The sequence below is a fragment of the Sciurus carolinensis genome, chromosome 2 (assembly GCF_902686445.1).
Source record: "Sciurus carolinensis chromosome 2, mSciCar1.2, whole genome shotgun sequence".
NCBI lineage: Eukaryota > Metazoa > Chordata > Mammalia > Rodentia > Sciuridae > Sciurus > Sciurus carolinensis.
The window spans coordinates 12,831,064-12,855,166 of record NC_062214.1 but is presented as its reverse complement, the minus strand read 5'-3'; the positions used below and the strand labels follow the sequence as shown (position 1 = coordinate 12,855,166).

Here is a 24,103-nt window from a genome sequence, read left to right as displayed (position 1 = left end):
TCCCTGGGCGCTGCCGAGGACAGCCCACCACGGCCTCAGCTGGAGGCCACCTCCAAGAGGCTGGAAACAAGTCACAGTCCCAGGTGGCCTTGCAGGGCCTGCGCCCCACACCTCCGACTGCCGGTCTGGCCTGACGTGCCTCCTTCCCACCGTGGAGGACTGTTTTCCTTGGCCTGGGACGGAGACAGGTGACCCACCTGGCTGGTTCAGGCCCGGGCTTGCTGGGTCTCCCAGACGCTCTGAGCTTGGCACGACCGCGTCGCCTTGGCTCCCGTCCTCCAGGCGGGGCCCCACCAGCGCGAGCGGCCCTTTCCAGAACGTGTTTGTCCAGTCAAGGTTGACGGACTTCCCAGGCCGCCGTCTGCTGACTTTTGCCGGAAGTTCTGGCTCCGGCTGCGGCCCACGTTCCTCTCTGTTGGGGCGCAAGGCGCTCAGCAGGGCAGGCGCCGCGGCAAGTGCGGAACCACCATCTGCAAGCTGGGCCCGCGCCGCCTGGGATTAGGCGAGTGAGCGGCAGCTCCTGGCCAGAGCGCGGAAGGTTCTTTGGAGAACTTCAAAGCGCCGTGCGTTGGTGACAACAGGGACACCACCGAGGCAGCCCCGCGGGTCTTCCCGGTTTTATTGATTGATTTCATTCATTCTGCGCCAGGCCGTTCGGGGCACAAGGAAGAGAGCCGGACACTCCAGTTAATAACCTGCCTCCTCAGGCCGCGCCGTCCAGGAAGGCGGACAGGCCTCACGAGGGCAAGGCGCACGCCACGCTGAGAATATAGAAAGAAACGCTTGAACACCGCGTGTCAACACAAGCTACCAAAACTCAAGACGTCGGATTAGAAGCAGGTGCTCTTCTCGCATCACGAGCGCCTTGCTTTCCTGTTGGTCCCGGGCTCTGCGCTCGGACAGCTCTGGCCACATCTCAGGGTGGACAGCCACAGTCCAAGCCGCCAGTGACTCGGGTTGCTGCGTGGATTCTAAAGGGACATAATTAAATACACAGCTACTGACTCCGGTGGCCCTGGTGACCGGAGGGGCAGCTTCGGGGTGCAGTGGACAATCCAGGAGGTGAGCGTGGCGCTGGCGTGGTGGGCTGGGGACGGCTTCCCGAGGCAGTGACACTTATTCAGAAAATGCATAAAGGTGGGGGAGGGCACAGAGCAAGGACAGAGGAGCAGTAATACTGACCCCGAGGTGGCAGGGGGCCTGCTGCTCTTAGGGGACACCGGGTAGGATGCTGGTGTCACCCGAGGGTGGAGTGAGGGACTAATGAGCCGGGTCCCTTGAAGCCTGGGTGCAGCTGCTGGGGCCGAGCCCTGCTCCACCAGCCAGGACGGCGGGCTCCTGGACGGCCACCCTCTCACACATCTGGGCGATGGGCGTGGCCTGGTGCACTGGACGCCTCAGGACAGGCCAGGGTGGCCCAGCCACCGCCCCTCCTTCCAGGCCCACAGAGCCCTGCTCCTGCCTGCTGGCCACATCCCGGCCCCCGGGATAGACTAGGCCTTTGTGGCGCCGGGCTGGGCGTGGTCATGTGACCCGGGCACGTGGGCTGTCTGCGGCGGAGCGGTGGAGAAATTCCTCTGAAATAAAGTGAAGGGGCCCGTGAAGGGGCCCCGCCTCCGCCTGCCTTCCTCGTCTCCCTGAGCCCTGGCGTCTGCTGTCCTGGGGCCGCAGCTGGAGGCCAAGAGATGCACTAGGTGCTCATCTAAGGCCTGCACCCTGCTGACCCACCTGGGCCACCGTCGCTAGATACCCCAGGTGGCCCGAGTGCATGTCTGCTGAGGACAGTGCCCAGCTCTCCCACGGAAGCCCTTCCCTGGCGTCCTCCACATGGACCCGCAAGTCTGGGCCTCTCTCCGGTGCTGTGCAGAGCCAGGATGCACGGGGCCCCCGGCCATCTCTAACCACCGCCCTCCACCACCTCTGTCTGCTAATTGTCAGTTTGGAAAGTTCCTCTCCCGCGCACAGTGGTGCCCCTCTGCGTGAGCAGTTCTCACCTCGGTGCCTTTGACTTTCGGGCCGACTGATTCTCGCTGGGGGCCGTCCTGTGGGCTGCGGGATGTTTAGCGGCATCCCTGGCCGCCACCTGCTGGACCCTGCCCTCCCTCCAAACTGCGACCACTAAAAACATCTCCAGATGTTGCCAGATCAACCCCCCCGCCACCCCCCAAACCTCGGCTGCAAAGGAGCGTGGCCACCAGCCCTCGGGGGATCTTGTGCAGGTTGTTTAGTTTCCTGTCCTTGGTTTTCCCTCCTGTGGAATGGGGCACAACTTATCTACCTCGCGGGCTGTTCCAGGTAGTAAGTGATCCATAACTAAAGTGCCTCAGAGGGCGGTGCACACTGAGGGCTTTGTCCCTCTGGAGGGTGGGCTCAGATGGCCTTTCTCATCTCTCCTGGGTAACAGGATGCCCGCTGGGTGAGCAAATGTGAACCCACGATCTGTAGTGAAATCCACCTGGATATCAGCTCTCGGGGGTGAAGGGCTTACCCCCCGGATTCCTAGGAATCAGCTTGCTGCTGGCAGACAGCACAGGAGGTGCTCCCTTGTGTTTGTTGAATGAATAAGTGACTTAATTCCTCTTCATGTACAGGGCTTTTTAGATTTTGTGTTTCTCCCCGTCTTCCCCATCTTCCTCCATTTTTGCTTTTTCCGTTTTCTTCATTTTTTACTTCCCCATCTTCCTCCATTTTTGCTTTTTCTGTTTTCTTCATTTTTTACTTTGTTTTCACTGTGGCTATATTTTTATTACCCCAGAAATTCCAGACCCTGGGGCTTCTTCATCCTGCTTTCAGCCTTTGAAGCTGAAGTCAGCCTAAGCTAACTTGGGAACCTCCAATCTATTTTCCTAAGTCTCTGGCCTGTTTCAGCCCCACACTGCACCCTTTTGGGGTTTGTTTAATGTTTCCCCGCAGGCTTGCCCGGATGTTAAATGTGGCCAAGGAGATGCACTCAGGCTGTTGATTTCAGGCTTCATTTAGAACTTGGAAGTTCCTCCCTTCTCTGTGTTCCAACCCCGCGATAATGCGATCTGTGATTGAATGTGGTTGGGAGGATGCAGAAACAACCCTACAATTCAAAGCGTGCTGGACATCCAAGCGGTGATGCTGTCCCCAGCTCTAAGGCCACCTTCACCAAACATATCTCATGTTCTTCCATATGTTCCACTAAGCTGAGGCATGATGTTAGAAAGCAGAGCAACTGAAGGGATCTTTGGTTGACAACCTTCAATGGAAGACACTAACCTGCAGTTCTTGGTGAAGAGTCAGTTCTCAGATTTTCGTAGTAAGCACGATGGCAGTACAGTGAAAGTACAGTAAAATCCAGCGTTGGTGGGAACCGATGGTGTCCTCTAGTGGCCGCCATTTTGAAATTTCCTCTCTTACTGTTTCTCTACTGTTTCTCTGCAGTAGAAATTGGAGTTCTCTGCTTGCTTGAGTGTGCGTACAACTAGAGGAAAGGTTCTCCTCCAGTGTTGATTTTGACCCCATGGGACATTTGGCAATATTTGGAAACATTTTTGGTTGTTACAAGTAGGGGAGAGGGAAGCCATTGGTATCCAGAGAGGAGGCGATGAGGGATGTTACTGCACGGCCTGCAGTCCACAGGGTGGTCCTGAACAACCAGGAACTGTCTGCCCCAAATCTCAACACTGCCAAGGCTGAGAAATACAGAGATCAGTAGGTGTTCATTGCATCATTGATTAAAATGGCAATATGTTATTTAAAATCTGATATATGCCAAACCAAATCTATGTTAGTCTGTTTATCTACCTCTCTCTATAAAATAACCAGTTGGGGAAAGGTTAAATAAACGTGCGTACATCATTTCAATGGAATGCCATAGAGCTGTTAAAGACAACGAGGTAATTCTATGTGTACTTGTTGAAAACTATGTGTCGAAACTGTTGGCGCTGTACTTTTAATTTGGAATAAGAACATACACAACAATTTTTTTAAATAAATGTTTTGGTGATAGGCAGTAATTTTGCAGGCATGGTAATGGTGATTGGGCTATGTTTTCAACAGAAGTCTTTTCTTTAGTGTTTCATACGGAAATATATTTACAAATGGAACCATATTCTGGGACTCGCTTTAAGATACTGTAAGAGGGAGAGTAGATGGTGTGAGCATGGGCAGAGCTGGCCCTGAGAGGAAAGTTACTGGGGCCAGGTGACGGGGTGGGGATAGGGAAGTCCATTAGGAGTCTGGGTATTCTGTGGATGTAAAGAAGTCAAGCAAGATCCCACACCACGAGGAAGTGGCAGAGCTGGACATGAACCCAAGACCCAGGGGCCCAGGAAGTCTGGCTAGTCATCAGCTGTTCCAGGCTATTGCTGGCTCTGCCCGCCTCCCAGGCTGGTTGGGAGACAGGGGCCCCTGGACTTCGAAGGCCTCCTATTGTGCTAAGCGGAACTCAAGCACCTTCCCTTTTTTTTGTTTTGTGGTGCTGGATTGGAACTCGGGTCATTGCGCGTGCTAGGCAAATGCTGTACCACGGAGCCAGTCCGGGCCCACTAGCCGCACTTCTAAAGCATGATTGCTGTACCCCGCCTGCCCCCAGTTAATCTGAACCTGCTCACATTTTAAAGCTGATTTATGGGAAATGCAGTGTAAAACTAAATAAATCCACCCCAAGTCCTGTGACTGGGCTTGGTCTAAGTGACCCTCCGTTCTAGAACATGGAATGTCCTGTAGGGCAGCTAATCTAGTTTCTTCAACGTGTCAGGAGTCTGAAGAGAAAGGAGGGAGGCTCCTCTCCATGAAACGAAGGTCGCAGACACCACAGGCAAACCTCCTGAACCACACCAGAAGGGCGTGGAGGGACGCCCGGGCAGGTGACCAGGGCTGTGCGCGCTGTGGGGTGTAATCACAGGAGAGGACGGTGGTTTCAATGCTGCTCTGGGGAGAGAAGACACTTCAGCTGGGTTTGCTGGAAACACTTCAGCAAAGAGAAAAACAACGCGAAAGCTTACAGGAGACGCTGCGATCAGATCTTAGGAATTGCTCCGCCCGGGTAGCGGGTGCTCGGAGGTTTGTTCCAGCCCTTGATCTGCACTTGTGTGCCTGGACTTCTTGGGGGAAAGGTCTCGGGTCCTCGCCATGAAGCCATCTTACCGAATAGGGGGGCGGGGGCGGGGCTTCACTGTGAATCGCAAGTGAAGCCGCTCCAGCCTCAAAACGAGAATGACAATGTTGAAAACCTCACGGATCCCTGCGCGGCCCACTCGATTTCAGGCTAATGCTGTCATTAGAGATCAGTCATAGAAAAGATGAATTTTAAGACATCTGCTGCTGTCAGCGACAGATGGCAGGAGAGTGGGACATGGGAGGCCCAAGAGTCCGAGCCAGACGGTGGCTTCAAATCGGCTGTGCCGCGGGTGCGGGATCTGAAGCAAGCGTCTTATGCTTCTGTCCTCCCTCTCCTTCTCTATGAAATGGGACTGACACTCTGCCAGGCTCGGAGGGACCGTGGGGAAGAGGGGGACCCGGTCCTGTGGCTGGGCTTGGTCTAAGTGACCCTCCGTTCAAGTTTGCCCCAGCCTGCGCTCCGCGGGGCTGGGTGGGAATGGGGTGGAAGTCGTTCTGATACTTGGTTCTAATTTCAGCTCCTCCGATATTTCTCTCCCTCTCAATCCCTTTTCCCAAATTAAAGGGCCCTGGGTTACAACGTCAGGGCAGGCTTGTCCCATGTGGATGGGTCTGGTCATTGTGATGGACCATGGTTGGGCCAACAAGGAGAGGGACAGTGGAGGGTGGCGTCTCCCGAGCACAGAGGCCGTGACTGAACTGTCCAGGTGCCCTGACCCCCAGCGGGTCCACCTCAGCCTGTTGTTGGGGCCCCCGGGCACTCGGCGTAATTGCTGTCCTTGGCAGGGGCCGCCGTCCCGGTGCTGAGAGTGCCTGGTAATTTGCTTGTGCCTTGTTTTGCTGGTTGTGGGTTGGGGTGTGGGTCTGGGTTTTTTTCTTTTTATGGCTCTGCATGAGAAATGTTCTATAAAGTTCTGTATTTTGCTCCAGGGCCCTCCTGAACCCAACCAGAAATCAGACAGAACGTGTGTGGTCCGTCTCCGTCTGTCACCGCACACTGGGTGCTTTTTTTTTTGAAGGTTGTCTCTTGTGGGCCCAGAGAATATTGGAGCGCGTGTCGTAAAACGCAGGCCCTGAATTTGCATCGTGGGTCATTTTTGTTTTCTTAACCCAGTCATAAGAGGTCACACGCTGGGGGATTCCGTTTATATAACACTCTTGAGATGACATTTCAGAGACGGGGAACAGACTTGTGGTCACCAGGGGTGAAGGGGGTTGCTGGGGACCAGGGTGGAGCACCATGAAGGACAGAGCTTCGTGTGAGGGAATGGTTCTCTATCTCTGTGACCACGATGGGGACATAACTCTCCGCATCACCACGGTACACACTCCGCCAGTGGCCGTTTCCTGTTCGGATGTCACACAGTAGTTAGGGAGGATGAAATCAGGAGAGAATTGAGTCAGGAGTCCTTGGGACCTCTCTGTACTATTTTTGCAAAGTCTTATGAATCTACAATTATTCTCAAAATAAAAAATTTCAAAAAAAAAGCCCTTGAACAGCAAAACCACATAACCAAATAAATGGCTGTTGTTTTACGTGTTCTGGAGATTGAGGCACATAGAGCACAAAGTTCCGTCACTGGTCCCCTTCACGCTGAGCCACGTTCGTATCAGTGAGAGTTTGTAAGCCCTGAAGGCAAGTGCTGAGTCCAGGACCAAGATGCAGGACCCAGGCTGGCTGTCCTCATGAACTCTGGGGATATGTCTGGGAATACTATACAGCAATGAAAAGAATAAGCTAGATCTCCGGGACCTGATGGAGCATGAACACCAAGGTAATGTATTATTAGTGTGGAAGAAGTATGAGAACAAAGTCTACAGATCAATAACATGAATAAAAGCACACTCACCAAACCCTTCTAAAACACTAGCATCTGTTTTTGTGGCTCCTGTGGGGGTTCCTATGTGAGCAGACCTGCGAGCTACTCAGCGTGTTCATGGTGAATACATCCAGGCCAGGCCGTGGCTGCAGGTGGCTTGGATCTTCTCTGAAATTCCAAAAGCCATTTACAAATGTTTTGAGGTATTATTTGGGCAGTCAAAATTACATTTTAAGGGAAACAAATGAATAAGGCATTTCCCAGCGGGCGAGGCAGAGGCCAAACAGAGCCTCCACGTCCCGTGGCTTGAGGTCAGCCACTAACGGCCTCCAACCCAGTCAGGATAGCAAGCTCCACTCCAGAATGCCGGCTGTGGTGAGAGCAGGGAACGGGTTGGTCTGACCTGACGCTGTGTCCCCTGGGCCTGGAATGTCCCGCTGGCTCTGGACGTGTCTGCTTTCTCCTCCTGCTTCCTTAGCCCAGGACTGCCCAGGGCTCCACAGCCAGGCAGAGCTTAACCTGGAACAGCCATGCGAGGGAGGCCCCTCGCGCGGGCTCTGTGTGGATCTGTCCCTTTGGGGGTGGCCTGGGACCAGCTGGAGTCACGGGCCCTGTGCTTCTGACCTTGTCTTACATGCAGTGCTGATGCTGGCCTGAGAGGGGACCGGGGGTCTCAAACTGTTAATCAGTGCAGTGCTGACTGACAGCCACCACGGACACCAGGTTTGCCACAGATAATAAGCACTCCCGGAATATCGGCTGGTGAGGACGTTTATTCATAAGTACATTCACTTCTCACACCGTATTTATTAAAACTGCTGTCGTGGCCCGCTAGGAGATTTGGGGACTATGATGTTGGACCAAACAGACACAATCCCTGCCCTGGACAAGCTTGAATTCTGGTGGAGGAGACAGGTGGAAACGAAATACTTAGAAACTCTGGTAAAGATTGGTGTTGTGACAGGTGGGTAAAGGGAGGGTCGTGGGCCGGGAAGCAGCCTGTTCAGGGGGCCTGGGGAATTCCTGCTAGAACTGAGGCCCCACGCCAGAGGGGCCTGCGTGTGCAGCGACCCCGGTACAGGAGAGCACATGGAGCGAGGCAGGCCAGTGTGCTGGCCTACGACGCTGGGCAAGGGGAAGCCAGAGAGAGGCCATTCAGAAGGCTGCAGTCCTCCCTGAGAACAACGGGAAGTCATCAGAGGTCATGCAGGGCCGAGGTGAGAGGGGCGTGGAGGCCGCGGTAGTCTTCCAGGGCAGAGAGGGTGGCGGCTTGGACCTGGCCGGTGGCCGTGGAGGTGAACTTGACAACACCTGGCCAGGCATTGGCCGGGTGGGCCCTGGAAGGAGGAGGGAGGGTGACCTGCGTGGAGACAGGGGCCCAGCAGGTTTGCAACGAGCAGATGTATTTTGGGCTGCAATCATTTGGGGTGGGGGTGGAGGTGGCCAGAAACGTTCAGGTGGCGGCTGCCGTCTGTCCCGTGGCCTGTGATCGCTGGCTGCCGGCGCCCGGTTTCCAGGCCCTCCTCGGACGCCGGAGCTGGCGCTCTCCGAAGGCCTCTTGGCCGCCGGGCCATCCGCCCTCTCCAATTCGCAGGCAGGGCCTGTCTTCAGCCAAGGTAGCCTCGCACTCAGGGGTGCGGAAAGGTGTGCGGCCGCCCACCAGGGACCCTCCATCTGCCTAGGATCCCTCGCGCCTTTGAAGCCGCCCCCGCCCCCCTCCAGCTGTCATCTCTCGCTCCTGGGGCCGCGCTCCCCCAAAACCTCCCACTCCCTGGGGACCAGGGTGGTGAAAGGGTAACAAATGGCCCAGGCGGCCAGCCGCAGCGGCAGGCCAGAGGCCAGGGCGGGCCGCGGGCCTCTCTTCCCGCCCTCCGCGGTGCAAAGCCGCGCGCTCAGGGTTCTGCAATAACGCAACACAGAGAGAAAAAATTTCTTTTTCTTTTTTTTTGGTAAGTGGATCCCGGGCCTCTGCTGCCTCTCCCGTCTTGGTACAGGGAAGCTGAGGCCTCTGGCCAGCTCTGAGAGGGCGTCTGATGTCTCTCTTCCCTCCACTGCAGAGAATAAGTCGGGCTCCTATTTCGAATAATTGTGCAGAAGGGCGGGGGCGGGGAGAAAGCAGGGAAGCCAGCTCTGCCTCCCAAACCACCACAGGAACCTGTGGCTTCCGGTGATGCTCAGGAGGCTTCCCGGGGTCCACCTGGGATGCGCAGGACTGCGTGTTCTAAGCGCCAGGACACCCTCGGGGCTGACTTAATTTTCAGGGTAACCAGGTCAGGAGGGTGCTATGATTTTCTCCATCCTTAAAGTCGAGGCTCAGAGAAGTCGCGTCGATTGCCCAGGACCTTCAGCTGATAAGAGACAGCAGCTGGGATTCAGACCCAGATGACAGATTAGGCGCTCTGACCAGGGAGTTTAGTAAACTTTAGATTTGAATGGACCCTGGATTCAAAGTTTGACCCAGTTCTATTTGCAAGCTATGGTTAAGAGCACAGAGCCTGAAGCCAGACCGCCTGATTGTGAATCCTGGTTCCACCCACTAAAGAGCCAAGTCACCCTGAACCGCAGTCTCCTCATCTCTACCTACTTCATAGGATGAAATGAGCCCATGCTTTGCAAAGAGCTCTGGGCCCCAGAGTAAGTGCTCTGTAAGAGTGAGCTATTTTTACTTCTGTGTTCTGTAAAATGAGCACCATAATCAGGGCCAGGTTAAGACCTTCCGAGGCCTCGGAACACCCAAGAGATCAGTCTCCCTCCTCCACTGCCCCCTGTAATTCAATAATAAAACAAAATGACTCATAAAACACAACACTCACTGTGTGCCGAAATTTAAAAAGCTGCCTTTCGATCCTGGGGCAGGCCAGGGTAAGTGCACCAAACAGGAATGATTCGCGTTTTCAAGGTGCCTGTGCTCAGACTCCATCTGTGTTCAGCGACCTATCAGGAAACATAGGCCAGATAATCCTGTGTCCCAGGTGCTTGAGAGAATTCAAGGAGATAATGTAAAAGCAATCGGGAAAATGGCCTGGCACGTAATAGGTGCTTGGAAAAGGAGAGCTATGATTAGAATTTTTGGAAGGACTTTTCTAACTCTGCAGGCTGAGTTGCCCATTCCTATATTTGGAGGGTAGTATTTTGCTTCTGCACATCAGTGGCGCCTGTAGCTGCTGCTGACGGCAGGAGACGGCCCTTGTCACCTTCTCAAGTCTGTTGCCTCTGCGAAGACCAATCTTTTATTGATTGGCTTCGTTACTGCTGTCTATTTACCTCCAAAGGATGGGATGTCCAAATTGCTGTTTGAAGTTAAGATCCTGCATTGACTAACAGACGTAGACTCAGCCAACTGTTTTTATGTTATTCCTTTTTGGAGTCAGAACCATGCAAATTAATTAATTGCAAAGGATGGACAGTTTAATTATTATATCTCAGTGGGTTGATTCTTTTATCATCATTGTATGTTTCTCTAAATCTCTAATTTTTTTTTTTTTGTACCGGGGATTGAACCGAGGGGCACTTAGTCACTGAGCCACATCCCCAGTCCAATTTTGTATTTTATTTAGAGACAGGGTCTCACTGAGTTGCTCAGTGCCTCACTGTTGCTGAGGCTGGCTTTGAACTCGTGATCCTCCTGCCTCAGTCTCCGGAGCTGCTGGGATGACCGGTGTGTGCCACCATGCCCAACTCTGAATCTCTCAATTTCTAATAATGGGTTTTATTTTAAAGTCCATTTGGACTTATGCCAGCTTCCTTTGAATTAATGTTTGTATCATATGGATTTTCCCCCAATTTGGGGAATTGAATCTTCATATGTCTCTATATCAGAAAGAGTCTCTTGTAAGCTGGGCATAGTGGCACACACTGCAATCCCAGCTATTCAGGGGCTGAAACAGAAGGATCTCAGTCTGATACCAGCCTGAGCAACATAGCAAGACTCCATTTACAAAGGGGGGCTCTTCTAATAAGCCTGGATTAGTAAATCTGGTCTGGTGATCTTTAACTGGTTTGTCTATTTTTTGTTTATATCTAGACTAATCATTGTAATGTAAAAAGTTAAAAGTTTGCATTTATTATTTTTGAGTGGTTACTCTAAACATGATTCTCTGCATCCCTGATGTTTCTTAAAATTTACTATAAATTAGAACCATTACCATTTCTAGAAAACGCAAGATCCTAAAGTATATTAACTACATTTAACCTCCTCCTACTCATGTGTTTATCCTTTTATGTTGCACTTTGAATTCTCATGCTTCCAGAACGTTCTTCTGTAGTGCAGGTCTGCTGTTGGAAAATAATCCCAATCGGGGTTTGTTTCGTTTTTATTTTGGCTTCATTTTTGAAGGATTTTTTTTTTGACTGGCATGAAATTCCAAATCAGAAGGTGAAATCTACTGTTCTCTGTCTTCCATCGTGTCTTCTAAATAGCCATTTATCAGTCTTGTTATTATTCTTTCTTTGACAGTGATATGTCTTTTTGTTCTCTTTTTTTTTGGATTGGGGATTGAACCCAGGTGCTTTAGCACTGAGCCACATCCCCAGACCTTTTTACTTTTTATTTTTGAGGCAGGGTCTCACTAAGTTGTTTAGGGCCTTGTTAAGTTGGCCTCAAACTTGCAATCCTCCTGCCTCAGCCTCCTGAACCACTGGGATTACAAGCATGAGCCGCTGCTCCCATCAGCCGTCCTGTTTTTAAGATTAATAGGTTCTTGCTCGTGTGTGCTTTGGCCATGCTGCACCCAGTTCTTTTCTCTGCATTTATCCTATTTGGGATTTGCCAAACTTCCTGTCCTTCATCTGTCTTGGAAAGTCTTCTGTCAGTTTCTCTTTAAATATTCCTTTTCACTTACCCCCTTTCTCTCTCCCTCTCTCTCTCCTGTCCTTCTGTGGCTCCTATTACATATACGCTAGACCTTTCACCACGTCCCATGCTTCTTTAATGCTGTTGAAGGCCCATTTCCAACCTCCTTCCTGAGGCCTGCCTGCTGACTTGTCTTCCAGCTCACTGACCCTTTCCTCTGTCACGTGCGGCCTGCAGTTCCTCCGCTCTTTGAGTTCTGAATTTCAGTTGTTTTATTTTTCAGTTCTGTCATTTTTTTTATTTTTATTTTTTTAATATTTTAATTCTCTGGCAGCATTCTTGGGCTTAAATCCTCTTTCTTGATCATATTATTACAGACATTGGGTGGTTCATGTTTGACAACTCCAGTCTGAATCTCTTGTGGATTTGTTTGTTTTTCTGTCTTAGTTTTTGATCCTTTGGTCTTCTCTCCTTGCAGTCCTGGTAATTGTTAATCAGGTATGAAAATTTGTGGAGTCTCGAGAAGGTTACTTCTTTCCCAAAAGAAAAGTGACTTTTCTTTGGGCAAATGGTGACAGTAGAGGCAAATCACTTTGCTCCAATAGGAGATTAGGATGACACAAATCAGTATCTATTTGGTTTACCTGAGTCCAAGGAAATAACCCTCAAGGATCTCAGTTAAGAGCCCGAGGTCTTAGTCGAGCCTCCTCATCCTGGTTGGCCATGAACTCCAATTTTTGTCTCCCTAGTAATGGAAGTTGCCAGAAGCAGAGCTTTCCTTGCTAAGCACTTTCTGCTTGGCTTCTCTGCCCCTCACCAGCCCCTGCTTAGACTCAGCACCTGCCTCACTGGTGATAGCCATGTGCACAATCAGCCTCCCACCTCTGTGGGCCTCACATCCTAGGGTCCCCACGCCTGCGACCCAGCTGCCTTGGTGGTCCTGAATTCAAGGTTCTGCCGCCCCATTCGAGCGAGACAGGAACGGCCAGGCTGTCCCTCTTTTCTTTGCTTATGAAATGGCGACACTCTGGAGGGAGAAGTGGTGGAAAGCAGACTTGGCTCAGTCCACTCCCACCTCTGGGATCTGGGCCTTCAGGTCCTGCCCAACTGTCTTCCAGTGGCTTCAAACGCTTTTTATTGCTTTTGTTTCTACTCATGATTGTGACACTGAACTAAAAATACAAGCTCTTCTATCAGCTGGGAGGTGAGTCCAGTTGGACAGTTTAATACCTACTAGGAAAGAGGGCTTATTTTAATTATCTCAAATATTAGAGAAAAACACTACTTTAAACCATCAAAAAGGCAAACTTTAGATAGATTCAAGATTTATACAGGAAAGGTAAAATTCTCAGTGAATAGCTTAACATGCACCAATTTCTAAATCCCAGGAATAAAGAAAGAATTTTTTACACCTAGAAAAAAAAAGAAAAAAAAAAAAAAGACATGAATTCATTAATTATTAGGAAAACAATGATTTTTTTTGTTTTGCATTACAGAAGACATCAGAATTAAAAGAAAACAGTCAAATGAAAGACTAAGAAAAGAAAGTTAGAGCACCTAAAGCCAACAATAAACCAATTCAAGACACCCAGCAACTGAACAAGAAAACAAATCAAGGATAAAGGATATAAATAAACAGAGCCCCAAAACTTTTTTAAAAAATGTTTTCTTTTAGTTGTAGGTGGACACAACACCTTTATTTTATTTTTTTATGTGGTGCTGAGGATCAAACCCAGGGCCTCACGCATGCTAGGCAAGCCCTCTACCACTGAGCCACAACCCCAGCCCCCAAAACTTTTAATGCAGGTAAGTGAAGATACTCATTGCAGTATGATTTAGGGTGGCTGGGAAATGAAGACCACCTAGCGACCCAGCACTTGGGCAATGCGTAAATTTAATAGAGCAGGTACTGTGTATAAAATTATAGCTACAAGCTAGATATCCATCCAGCGATTATATATATACTCACTTAAAATATATGGACGTATGTACACGTTAAATACATGTAGACATTTTACATGTGTATGTATGTATACAGTTCACACTGAAAATAAAAAACCTAATAAGCATGTAAATTAAAGCACAGGCCACACACAAAACAGCCCATTTACACATTTAATGCATCGGAGTCCCTGCCGAGGGTGGGGTGGAAAAGGAAGAGTAACAGGGATCTGGGAGCATAGACTTCCTGCCACCCTGTCCCTCTGTCCCTGGTCCCTTTCTTCCTCCCTCCTCCACAAGTTGTAGATGACAACAAGGTTCTGCGTCCGTCGGTGCTGGGGAGAGGGAGCTGCTTCCTGTTGGCTTGGCCCTGGGGACCCCGGGGGACTCGGTGGGTGCACCACGGGCTTCCTAGCTTTGACTCCATCCCAGAGTCACACTCAGACGCGTCCCCGCCCTGCTGCGAGGTCGACAAGTGCTGCTTGGCCGTGCTAAGAGCTCTCCCGACGGCAGGAACCCTCCGTAAAGTAGGCAAGTCAAGGACCGGTCTGCGAGGGCCACTCTGCCGTCACCTTCCTGGAAGGCTTCTGTGAACGGATACACGCCAACGGAAAAAGAGGGAGTAGGGAGCGAGGGGCCCGCGGCCAACAGGAAGCCACGCGCTTCCCGGCCACGGCTGCTCACCTCCAGCTCGTGGTTGCCATGCTGGATTGGGGCCACATCTTCCATTTCCAAGAGAAGTTAATAATACAGATTTTCATGTGAAATTGCCTCCTTTTTAAAATATTGGCAACTACGTCAAATATTTTTAAACCCCAGGGTGGGGGAGGACAATTCACTTAGGTCTTAACCGGATTTGGACATTTAACTAACAGTGAGCTGCCCGTGGTGCCCGTGACCAGAGCATCCAGACGTCTGGAGACCAACGCTCTCTCTACATCAGATGTTTTTCAACTTTAAAGTCTTTGCACTCACCCAGAAGAAGGAAGGGAGCGGTTCCGGTCAAGTGCAAACCTGGCACCTACGATCGGACAGCAGATTCAATGTCTGCCCCTTGCCCCGCACCAGACGATATGCTTTGATGTAAAAGAAACAGGACCCCTAGCCTCATCCTGCAGGGCCTGTGGCACTGGGGGAGATGGCACCCCGGAGGCAGAAGTGCCCAGGAAGGTTAGAAGCCAACTTTTATTAGCTGATATAAAGTCACGAGCACTGGACGCTGATCTGCGTGGGATTCCCTCATTGAATTCACCAGTGTGTGTTTCCCATGGTAGGCCTGCGATCAGTGCTGCCTCTTTTAAAAGAAAAAGAAAAGAAAACGGTCTCATTAGGGGACTGGGGACGTGTCTCAGTGGTCGAGCACTTGCCTAGCACGCATGAGGCCCTGCGTTCCATCCCCAGTCCCACCATAACAAACTGCTACTACTAGTAATAATTAGGTGTCACGGGCATGCAAAGAAATATAGTAAAGCACGCAACAGGGCTGTACCCAGAGCCCTGATTATAGTCAACAGGACTCGGTGAGTCTTTTCTGCAGATATAAAATGTCTTCAGCTCCGAGCACCGGGGATGGGCTCTGTCCAAACGGCTGTGCTCAGGAGCTGCAGTGAGCAGGTAGCTGCAGAAGAATAAATCCAAGAAGAGGTGTGTTCCCATCAGACTTCACCCACAGACCCTGAAATCTGGGTTTTACGACATTTTCACGTGTCGTGAAATGGTATCCTTCTTTGATTTTTTTTTTTCCGACCATTAAGAAACGTGAAGGCCATTTTGGGCTCATGGGTACGCAAAGCAGGCCACATGCTGGGCTTGGCCTATGGCCCCGTTCATGTCAGCCCTGGCACCAACGCTTCACGAACTCAGGCGAAGCCCCCTTCCCAAAGTGCATCCCCCAGACCTCCCCTGGAATGGGGGCTCGGCATTTCGACACGCGACTCATCTCCTCATCCCTCGCCCCTGCCTCCCTCAGCGGAACAGATGTTGATTTGTACGTTTTGGCCTTTGTGGAATTGGGATCCTGCCACCGTGCCCTCCTGCCCTTGGCTGGGCTCTGACTTTGGTCTGCCAGGTCTGCATCTGGCACCTGGGAAGCGTTGGTTCGGTCCTTTTCTCTGCTGTGTTGTATTCCACTTTGTGACCACTCTGTCCCCCCCTTTCTTGTGGTGGTGGATGGCATCCAGGTGGCTGCCTCTGAGTCCTTTCCTTAATCTTGACCTCATCAGAGAGCCACACCCGTCATCCCCATTTTCCAGATGAGAAAGCCTGTGCTTTGGACTGTCTTGGTAACTTGCTCAAGATATCAAAACTCACCAAATCCGTGACCTTTTTATGACAGAATCTGTGTCCAGGACCGCGTGCCACTGGTCAGCACCTGTGCTGTGTCAACGCGGGTAACTTGTGCTAATGCGGCGCCTCCTCTGAAGATGACCTGACGGGTTTTAGCTGCCTCAGGTGTGGCCGAGACCTTGGCTGTGACGATGTTGCATTAACTAGAAACTTCATTTCCTGACCAAGCGGCAGGAATTTAGGAGGAGTAACTGTGGACATGGTGCACGAGTTGGAAACACTTTCAGTAAAAAGAGAAAGACCCATCAGGCCCAGTGGCGCACACCTGTAACCCCAGGGACTCAGGAGGCTGAGGCAGGAGGACAAAAATTTCAAGGCCAGCCTCAGCAACTTGGAGAGGCCCTAAGCAACTTAGTGGGACCCTGTCCTAAAACAAAAACTAAACAGGGCTGGGATTGTGGCTCCGTGGTTAAGCATCTTGGGTTCAATCCCTGGTCAAGACAGAGAGAGAGACCCGAGGCGACTTGTCCCTGTGACCTGCCTTATCATCGAACTCCTGACGTTCAGGAGACAGTGTGCTCTTGCCTGGGAGGGGCCAGGCAGATGGGCTGTGGCACTGATGCCCAGAAGCACTCTTTAAATGTCACCGACCCAGACCCCTTCTGGGCCTTTCTGCACCTGTGCAAATAGCACCAGGCCATTTCCCTGTCCTGGCCACAGTGAGCTCCAAGTTCACCCCAGGCCTCTGGGAGTCCGAATCCCAGCCTCCGCTGCGCCAGGAAGCCTCGGCTCGCTGCAGTTCATGCAGACGGCCTGGCAAGAGAGGCCGTAATACAGTGGGAGGGAGGGGGCCTTTAATCAGGTGGCTGTTCTCTGGGGGGAGCTGGCACTTCGTTTCAGTCCCTTATTCCCTTGGATGAAAAGTTCAGTGAATTTTGACCATGTAGGATTTCTGAGAAGGCTGGGATTAGGAATCAGCTTTAATATTTTCCCTCTTAGGGAAGGAATAGGACTCATTAGTAAGCATGCATAATTAATGAGTAAATCGCATTTCCCTTTGTCTCCTCGCAGGTACAAGGAAATGTTAGAACTAGTGATCTCGCCCAGCCGCACTGTCGACAGCCACCGCCGGGAAGCACCGCACCTCAGCCGCGACGGCCACTCCGGGGGGGCGCTGAGTGACGGAGAAGGTAGGCCTCGCGGCCAGCTTGGCGGACAGGTGGTGGGCTCGCTGGTGGTGAGGGACCCGCTCGTCCCCGAAGCACTGTCCCCCGGGGCCAGTTCTCCTGACATCATTTACACGTCACCCCTGGACCAAAACTTTGGCACACGTCCCTGACAATTGTGTCCCATTCTTGGTGGGACCGGTGTGCCCGAGGGTGTCCTGAGCTTCCTCTCTTGGTCTCTGGTTCCGGGATTCCCTGCCACTGCCACCCCCCAGCCCAGCCCTGGGCGGGGTCCACGTCCCAGCCTCGCGCTGAGCTGAGTTCTCCCACCTCTCCCGGGCCACCTCCTGGTCCCAGACTGCGTTTGGTTTACGGGGCTTTGACGTTAGGACAAGGACTCCTCAGCCTTTGCTTTCAGGTCGGGTTGGCGTCAAGGAAGCAGAGGAGAGAGAGAGCTGTCTAAAAAATCCTTGGCAAATGATGCGGCCAGACTAGTTTTCACCAGAACAATCCCAGCCATTGTTTGCTCTGCTGGGATCTGTCGCCTTCCTGGTGGAGCCTGGAGTTAGCACAAGGCATTGAGCTGTGCTGTTGAAGCACTGGGCTTAACCCTTTATTTGGCAGCTCTGGGATTTGCTGTTGGTATTCTGAGACCCCCGACTCTTCTTTCTCTTTCGCTGTGTTTGATGACGGACAGCTCAGGGGCACAAATGGGTCTAGTGGAGTGTGACATCACAAGGAATCTGCTCTGAGGCAGATCCAGGCTTCCACGAGTTGCTGTCACCAGGACATGACATTTCCTTTGCACGCTACTTACAAAGCTGGAACGACCTTCCTGGAAGTCCCACCAAGAGGGTTTGGGCTCCAGGGCCAAAGCTGGGTAGCAGAGGACACACCCTCATGCTCCGGGCACGTGGAGCGTCTGTGTAAACGGCTCTGGGCTCTGACAGTTGGAGAGGACGGTGTCCCTGTCCTTCTGAGTGGAGGCTCCAGCCACCTGAGACGGTGCTCTGTGCACAGCCTGCAGGGACGGGAAGGCCTGGGCTGCGGGAGGAGCCGGGTCCAGCTCCCTGCCCCACTGCTCCCGGTCCAGCCATGGAAACTCTCTGAGCCTCAGTTTCTCACCTGTCCCCGGGGGGCACAGTCAGCGCCCGCTGGGTGGAGTGGTGTGTGCAGCGCCCGCCCACCTGGGGGCCAGGCGAGTCCAGGAACCCCGGCAGGGCTTCCCCGGCACGTGCAGCGCTTGAGGTGAACGCGACGGACGTGCACAGAACGTCTGGACTGTTTCTCTTGAAATGCCAACGCCTCCGCCACCTGGGCCCAGCTCCCGGGCCGCCCCAGGCCCAGCGCCCTGCGCCCTGGGTTGTGTGGGCCCGGCCTTCCCGCCAGCAGCCAGGCGCGGTGCGGCCGAGCTGCGGACCAGGCTGCGCCCTCCGCATCGCGCTCTCTGCACCCGGCACCGCGTGGGCGCCCCATCCCCGCGGCCTGGAGAGTGGGTGCTGCTACTCCTCCACCTGAGGAAGCCGAGGGCGGCAGGTCGAGTAGCTGGACTGAACCGTGAGCCTGGGCGATCGTCTGCTCCCCTGACCCGCGCGGTGCAGCCAACTCTCACGCCCTTGGCGGGCGCCGGGCCCATTTCACAGATGTAGAAGCTGAGGCCATGCGTGTGCCCAGCAGCCAGCTTACAGCCGCACAGGAACAGACCAGGAGCTCCGGGGTCCCGTCCCCACTGACGGCACAGAGAACCCGGTCCTCGGGAGCCCCTGTAGGGTGCTGGCAGAGCAGGGGGCAGACAGCAACAACTCCGCCCTCCCTGTGGAGGAAAGAGGTGGGAGGGAGGGCGAGGGGCGAGGAGGAGGGCTGCCGCCTTTGTTAGGGTGGCTATGGGAGAAGCCACTGGGAAGGTGACAGGACCGGAGGAGGGAAGGAGGGCGCTACAGGGCTCTGTGGAGCTAGAGCCTTATGAACAGAGGAAACAGGCAGTGCAAAGGCCCTGAGGCAGCAGAGCGCTCCTAGTGTGTGAGGAGAGAGAGAGGCCAGTGTCGCTGGAGCCACGGGAGCCAGGGGGCAAAGGAGGGGCAGATGCCGACAGTCAGATGGCAGCGTCAGACCACGTGGGGCTTCGTGGGCCACTGGGAGGACGTGGGCTGCTGCCCTGAGTGAGGAGGGAGCCACAGGAGGGTTTCGAGCAGAAAGGGATCCGTCTTTCACACCCCCAGGATCCCTGATACGAGAATAAACAGGGTGGGGACAGACGGCAGCTGGCTTAGTGTCCACACCAGTGAGGAGAGTGTGACATTGGCCCAGGTTCCAGGTGCCGGATTCTGGGTCAGCTTTGAGGGCTCAGGGCAGCCAGCCACTCTGACCACACGGCTCCTTTTCTTCATACCCTACTGTCCATCGTGAGTGTTTATTTCCTTGTCTGGCACATTCTCTACAATGCCTATTCTATTAGTCAGGTGTCCCCACTGCAGAGGGCAGGGGATGACACATAGTAGGTCCTTAAGGAGCGCCTGTGGAGTGAACGTAGGCAGCGCTGTGCCAGAGCCGAGTGGCTGAAGACCCCAGGAGCCATGCCCAGGGACTTTGCACATGCCGTTCCCCTGCCTGGAGGGCCTTTCTTGGATTTTTTTTTTTTTTTTTAAGATAAATCAGTTTTGAAGCTCCAGGCAATACATGCACGGTCCTTATAAAACCTTGAAAATTAGCCCCAACGTTCCTTTGCACATCCATGCAATCTTGTCTTCTTCTTTCCCTGGAATAACCAGTTATCACGTCCTGTGGCTTTGCTGTTGGAGGCTGTTTTCTCTGCGGTCACCTCGTGGAAATGTGTCTGTGTGACTAACGCGCGGCTCGGGCTGCTTCTAAGTGCGCCTCTGCTGTAGAGATTACGGGATTGCCAGGACATCCTCTGAGACACCAAGCTCCCTGCTGCCCGTGCCTTCCCCAACGTGCTTCCCATCCGAGAGGGACGTGTGGCCCCTCCCCCGTTCCTCAACTGCGTGGCAGACCACGACCACCCGTGCCCCGGTCACTCGCTGCCCCTGCACGTGACCGCTGAGGTGACGCCCATGGCTTCTAATTGCTCTGCCCTCGCCAGTCTTGTGGATCCGGGCGCTGCCTCTGCAGGGAGTCCTGGGTCACAGTGCATGGCCCCCCACACCCGGTGGGTCCCCCACTGCGTCCGAGCCCTCCCCCAGCCCGCTGCCCTTCTGCCTCCTGTGGAGGCTCCGGGCCTCCCCAGGAGAGCCTGCCTCTCACTCGCGCTCACCCGCTCCTCGTTTTCCAGCCGTGGGTCAGCGCATCCTTGCAGAAGCCAGCGAGGCGCTGGATCCTGGGGAGAACCAGGCCACCCCCCGGCTGTTTTCAGGGACTCTGCTCCTAGTCGTGCTCTCTACATCTCCCTGCGGTCACTGCACGTCACATCCTCTGGGTCTGTAGTCACCCGAGCCACGTGTGCCTCCTGGCCATTGCTCGCTCCCTGTGTGAACCTGGCACCTCCGGGCCCCTCTCTGAACTCAGTCTCCTCTTCTAAATATTGAAGACTGTGGTTGCTGCACCCTGTATTCAGTAGGTTGTTCCTAAACCCCTGCGGGGGCCAGGCGCTGGGGTGCTGCTGGGACGATGGTGGGCAGTGGAGACAGCCCCTCACGCCTCCCGAGCTTGTGCTCAGCTCCCAGAGGCAAGTCCTGGGTCTTTAAGCGAAGAAGGAACGTCCGTGGTAATGTCTCTGAAGAAATGAAGCAGGACGCGGCCGGGAGTGGCCTGGGCCAGAAAGGACATTGGGACGGTACTGGCACAGGCCGAGCAGGGTGCTGGACGCAGGGCGACCCTAGAGTCGGGCCTGCCCTCCGAGTGTGCGCAGGAATCGCCTGGGGCTGCTCCGCTGGGCGTGTCCGTCCATCCTGGGCTCCCAGGCCACTCCGACGCTGGCCCACCAGCCACGCCCTGAACAGCAAGGCCCTCACTGGCCCTGAAACCCATGCCTGCCTCAGAATCATCTGGGTGTGCTCGTGAGCACAGCGCCTCTGGTCCTGCCCAGACTCTGGTTGCAGAGCTCCGGCTGGGCCAGGATGCGCTCCCCCAGGTCCCAGGAAGGCCGTGCTGCTGGCCGGGGGTCGCACTGTGAGAACGGTTTCCCGCAGGGGTTTTCAGACTCGGCTGCATCTTGGGATCTCCTGGGAAGTGTTTGCTTTTCTGTGTTTTAACATCCCACCTGCTAGTTTAATGGTCCGGCTGAGGTTCGGGCACTTGCCTCCTTTCTTTTTTGAATTTTCAGTCGCGCGCAGTCTGAAGATCGGACCCGGTGCCTCCCGGGTGCCAGGCAAGCGCTCTGCACTGAGCTGCCCGCGGCCCCCACCTTGGCATTTTATAAAGCTGTCTGGCCAAGGTGGTGCACCCAGGTTGAGAATCGTTCTAGGTACTGAATTCTTCCCTGACAAAGCCAGCATTTCAGTCCTACGTGTGTATTTCAGTTCCTCTTCCTGTTCAGCGGACGCCTTAGAACCTAGGTGATAGTAGAACCCGAGAGACTATTGGTAATGTGAGAATGACGGATGGGTGGACAAATGGACAGATGGACAGATGCCTATAGGGAGGTTATGACGGGTCATTTCAGGTTCCTGTTGGATGCCTTTGAATCCTTCAAGAAGTCCTAGCTTCCCCGCCTCCTTCCCCGCATCTGTCAGTACAGATAGGAGAACGTCCCTGCTGGGTTGTTACGGGAATCGAGAGGCGAATCCTCACGCAGCCCTGACACAGAGCCCCGGCTGGCAGGAGCCCCTGGGAAATAGGACCTGTCAGCCATTACTGTTCAGAGAAGTTGGGATCTGAACTGCTCCCCATCTTCTGGAAGGAGTGGGGGTTGGAGACGCAGAGTCCTGCTCAGTGCAAGACACTTTCTCCTTTAAAATGCAGATGCGTCCTCGGAGGCCACGCCCTAATCTCATTAAGTGTTTCAGGACAGGTGAAACCAGCCCCCGTCCAGGACCAAGCCGGCTCCCCAGCTTCCTGCACGCCTCTCCCCTGGGCGTGACCAGGCCCGATTTTGAGTTTCAGTCTCGCCGGTTCCAGCCTGAGGCTGGCCCAGTGCGTGCGTCTCTTCCTACCAGGGGGAGCCGCCCAGAGCTCTGCCCAGGTGCCAGCCTGGGCAGCTGCAGGTCCACGCCCAGCCCTCCACAGCTGGCCCACCGGGACCCCACACCCAGGGCCACCTCCAGGCATGGCCTCCCAAGGTGCATGGTGAGCTTGGCTGGGGCACTGAGGAACTGCAGACCCCTAGGCTGAGCGCGGGAGCTGCCCACGGGGGCCCACCCCTCCCCAGGTCCCCTCAGGGTCACCCCCAGCCTCCAGGATTGGGACACCTGAACTGCCCGTGCTAACGAATCTGTCTTAAACAACCCCCTTGAAATAAGTTCGTGTTAAGAGCATGAGTTAAATCAGTTCCAGAAAATGACTCTGATAGTCGCGTTATGACGCTGACGTGCATTAGGATGAATTTGTGGAGATTTCAGTAAAGAGCCTCTATCTATGGATCCCCTAAAATCGTCACACGAGGGAGATGCCACCTCATTCCCTTCTGTCCCCAACACCCCACAAGGGGCCAGTGATATATTCAGGCACACAGTTGCTCCGTAAGAGGTGAAGCTGGGGTGTGCACTGCCAGACTCCCGGTAAGGTGACCTTCATACTCTGTCCCTGCTGTGGGGGCGACTTGAGCCACCCCCTCAAGGGACATGAAGTGACGCGGTCTGTAGATGTCACTGCTAGCAGGATCTGCATTGAGACCGCACTGCCCGGAGGTCCCTCAGCTCTCTGGGGATGGGTTAAGAGTTGGTCCTCAGGTCTAGTTCCATGGCGTGACCCTGGTGGCTGCTTTCAGAATCATGAGCTTCTTAATCCGCCCAGTGGGAGGGGGGAGAGGTGGGCAGGTTCAGAAGGGGCGCAGGGACTGGCGCGGCTTCAGCAAGGGCCCCTGGCGTGTGGGAGGCCAACAGTAGCCCCTGGCATGTGGAGCAGGTGCGGGCCTCGCCTGCAGGTATGGCTGTTGCCAAGTTTCAGATGAGGAAACTGAGGCTGGGGAGAGGGAGAGATGGGCACAGGGTCACTCAGCTCCAGCGCTGCGGAGCCAGGATTTGAACTTGAAAATGACGCCTGCAGCCTGCCTGCTTCCTTTGGAAAGAACGCGTAGTTAGCAAGTCATGAGACGGAATTGTGGATTTGGCCCATGATAGGCGCCCAGTGAGCGCTTGCTGAATGCATGAAGGGACAAATGAACCCTGTGTGTCCTCGGTAAGTGGCGTCTCACCCAGAAACCTGCTGTCGTTCTTGTCTCAAACTGGATCTTGTGTTTTGCTCATTCACACAGGTTGAGTGTCCCTGAGCTAAAAAGCTCCGAAAGCTGAAGCTTTTTGAGGGTGGACAGGACACGTCCAAGTGAAAAATTCCCCGCTGAGAAACTTTGCTTCATGCATGAAACTACAAAATACGTTACATGGAATTATTTTCAGGCTGTGTGTATAAGGCGTCATGAAACATAAGTCATGTGCAGGTCTTGAATACCCCCAAAGGAGAACGTGTTAAAGGTCCGCAGGCTGGTCCATGGGAAGTGCTCGGATCTTTAAGAGATGGGGCCCAGCAGGGCGTCCTCAGATCAGGGCAGCATGCCCTTCAGGGGACTGTGGGTCACGGATCTCCTCCTCTTCCTCTCCACACCCTGACCCCACTCCCCATGGTGGTGTGCCACCCTTGACAGAGGCCCAAAGTCACAAGGCCATTCAGTCTTAGATTGGAACCTCCAGAATCATGAGCCAAAATAAACCTTTTCTCTTTATAAATTAACAGCCTCAGGTATTTCACTACAGTGATGGAAAGCTGACTAACAGATATCTCTAAGATATCTCATTATAGTATGTATGTGCAAATATTCTAAGATCTGGAAAAATCCAGAATACTTCTGACTCCAAGCAGTTCGGATAATGGATACTTAAGCTGTGTTAGTGTCTTCACCC

General features: G+C 53.5%; 1 protein-coding gene across 1 annotated transcript in view; it reads left to right on the top strand.

The window, feature by feature from the left end:
• The first annotated feature begins 362 nt into the window (after window positions 1-362).
• Window positions 363-24,103, top strand: part of Eya2 (EYA transcriptional coactivator and phosphatase 2) — a 160,877-nt gene continuing 137,136 nt past the window's right edge. The window contains exons 1-2 of the mRNA XM_047541636.1: window positions 363-1,062; window positions 16,999-17,117. Coding sequence (XP_047397592.1) covers window positions 17,009-17,117 — 109 coding nt within the window. The 5' untranslated portion in view covers window positions 363-1,062; window positions 16,999-17,008. The remainder of the gene's footprint in view (window positions 1,063-16,998; window positions 17,118-24,103) is intronic.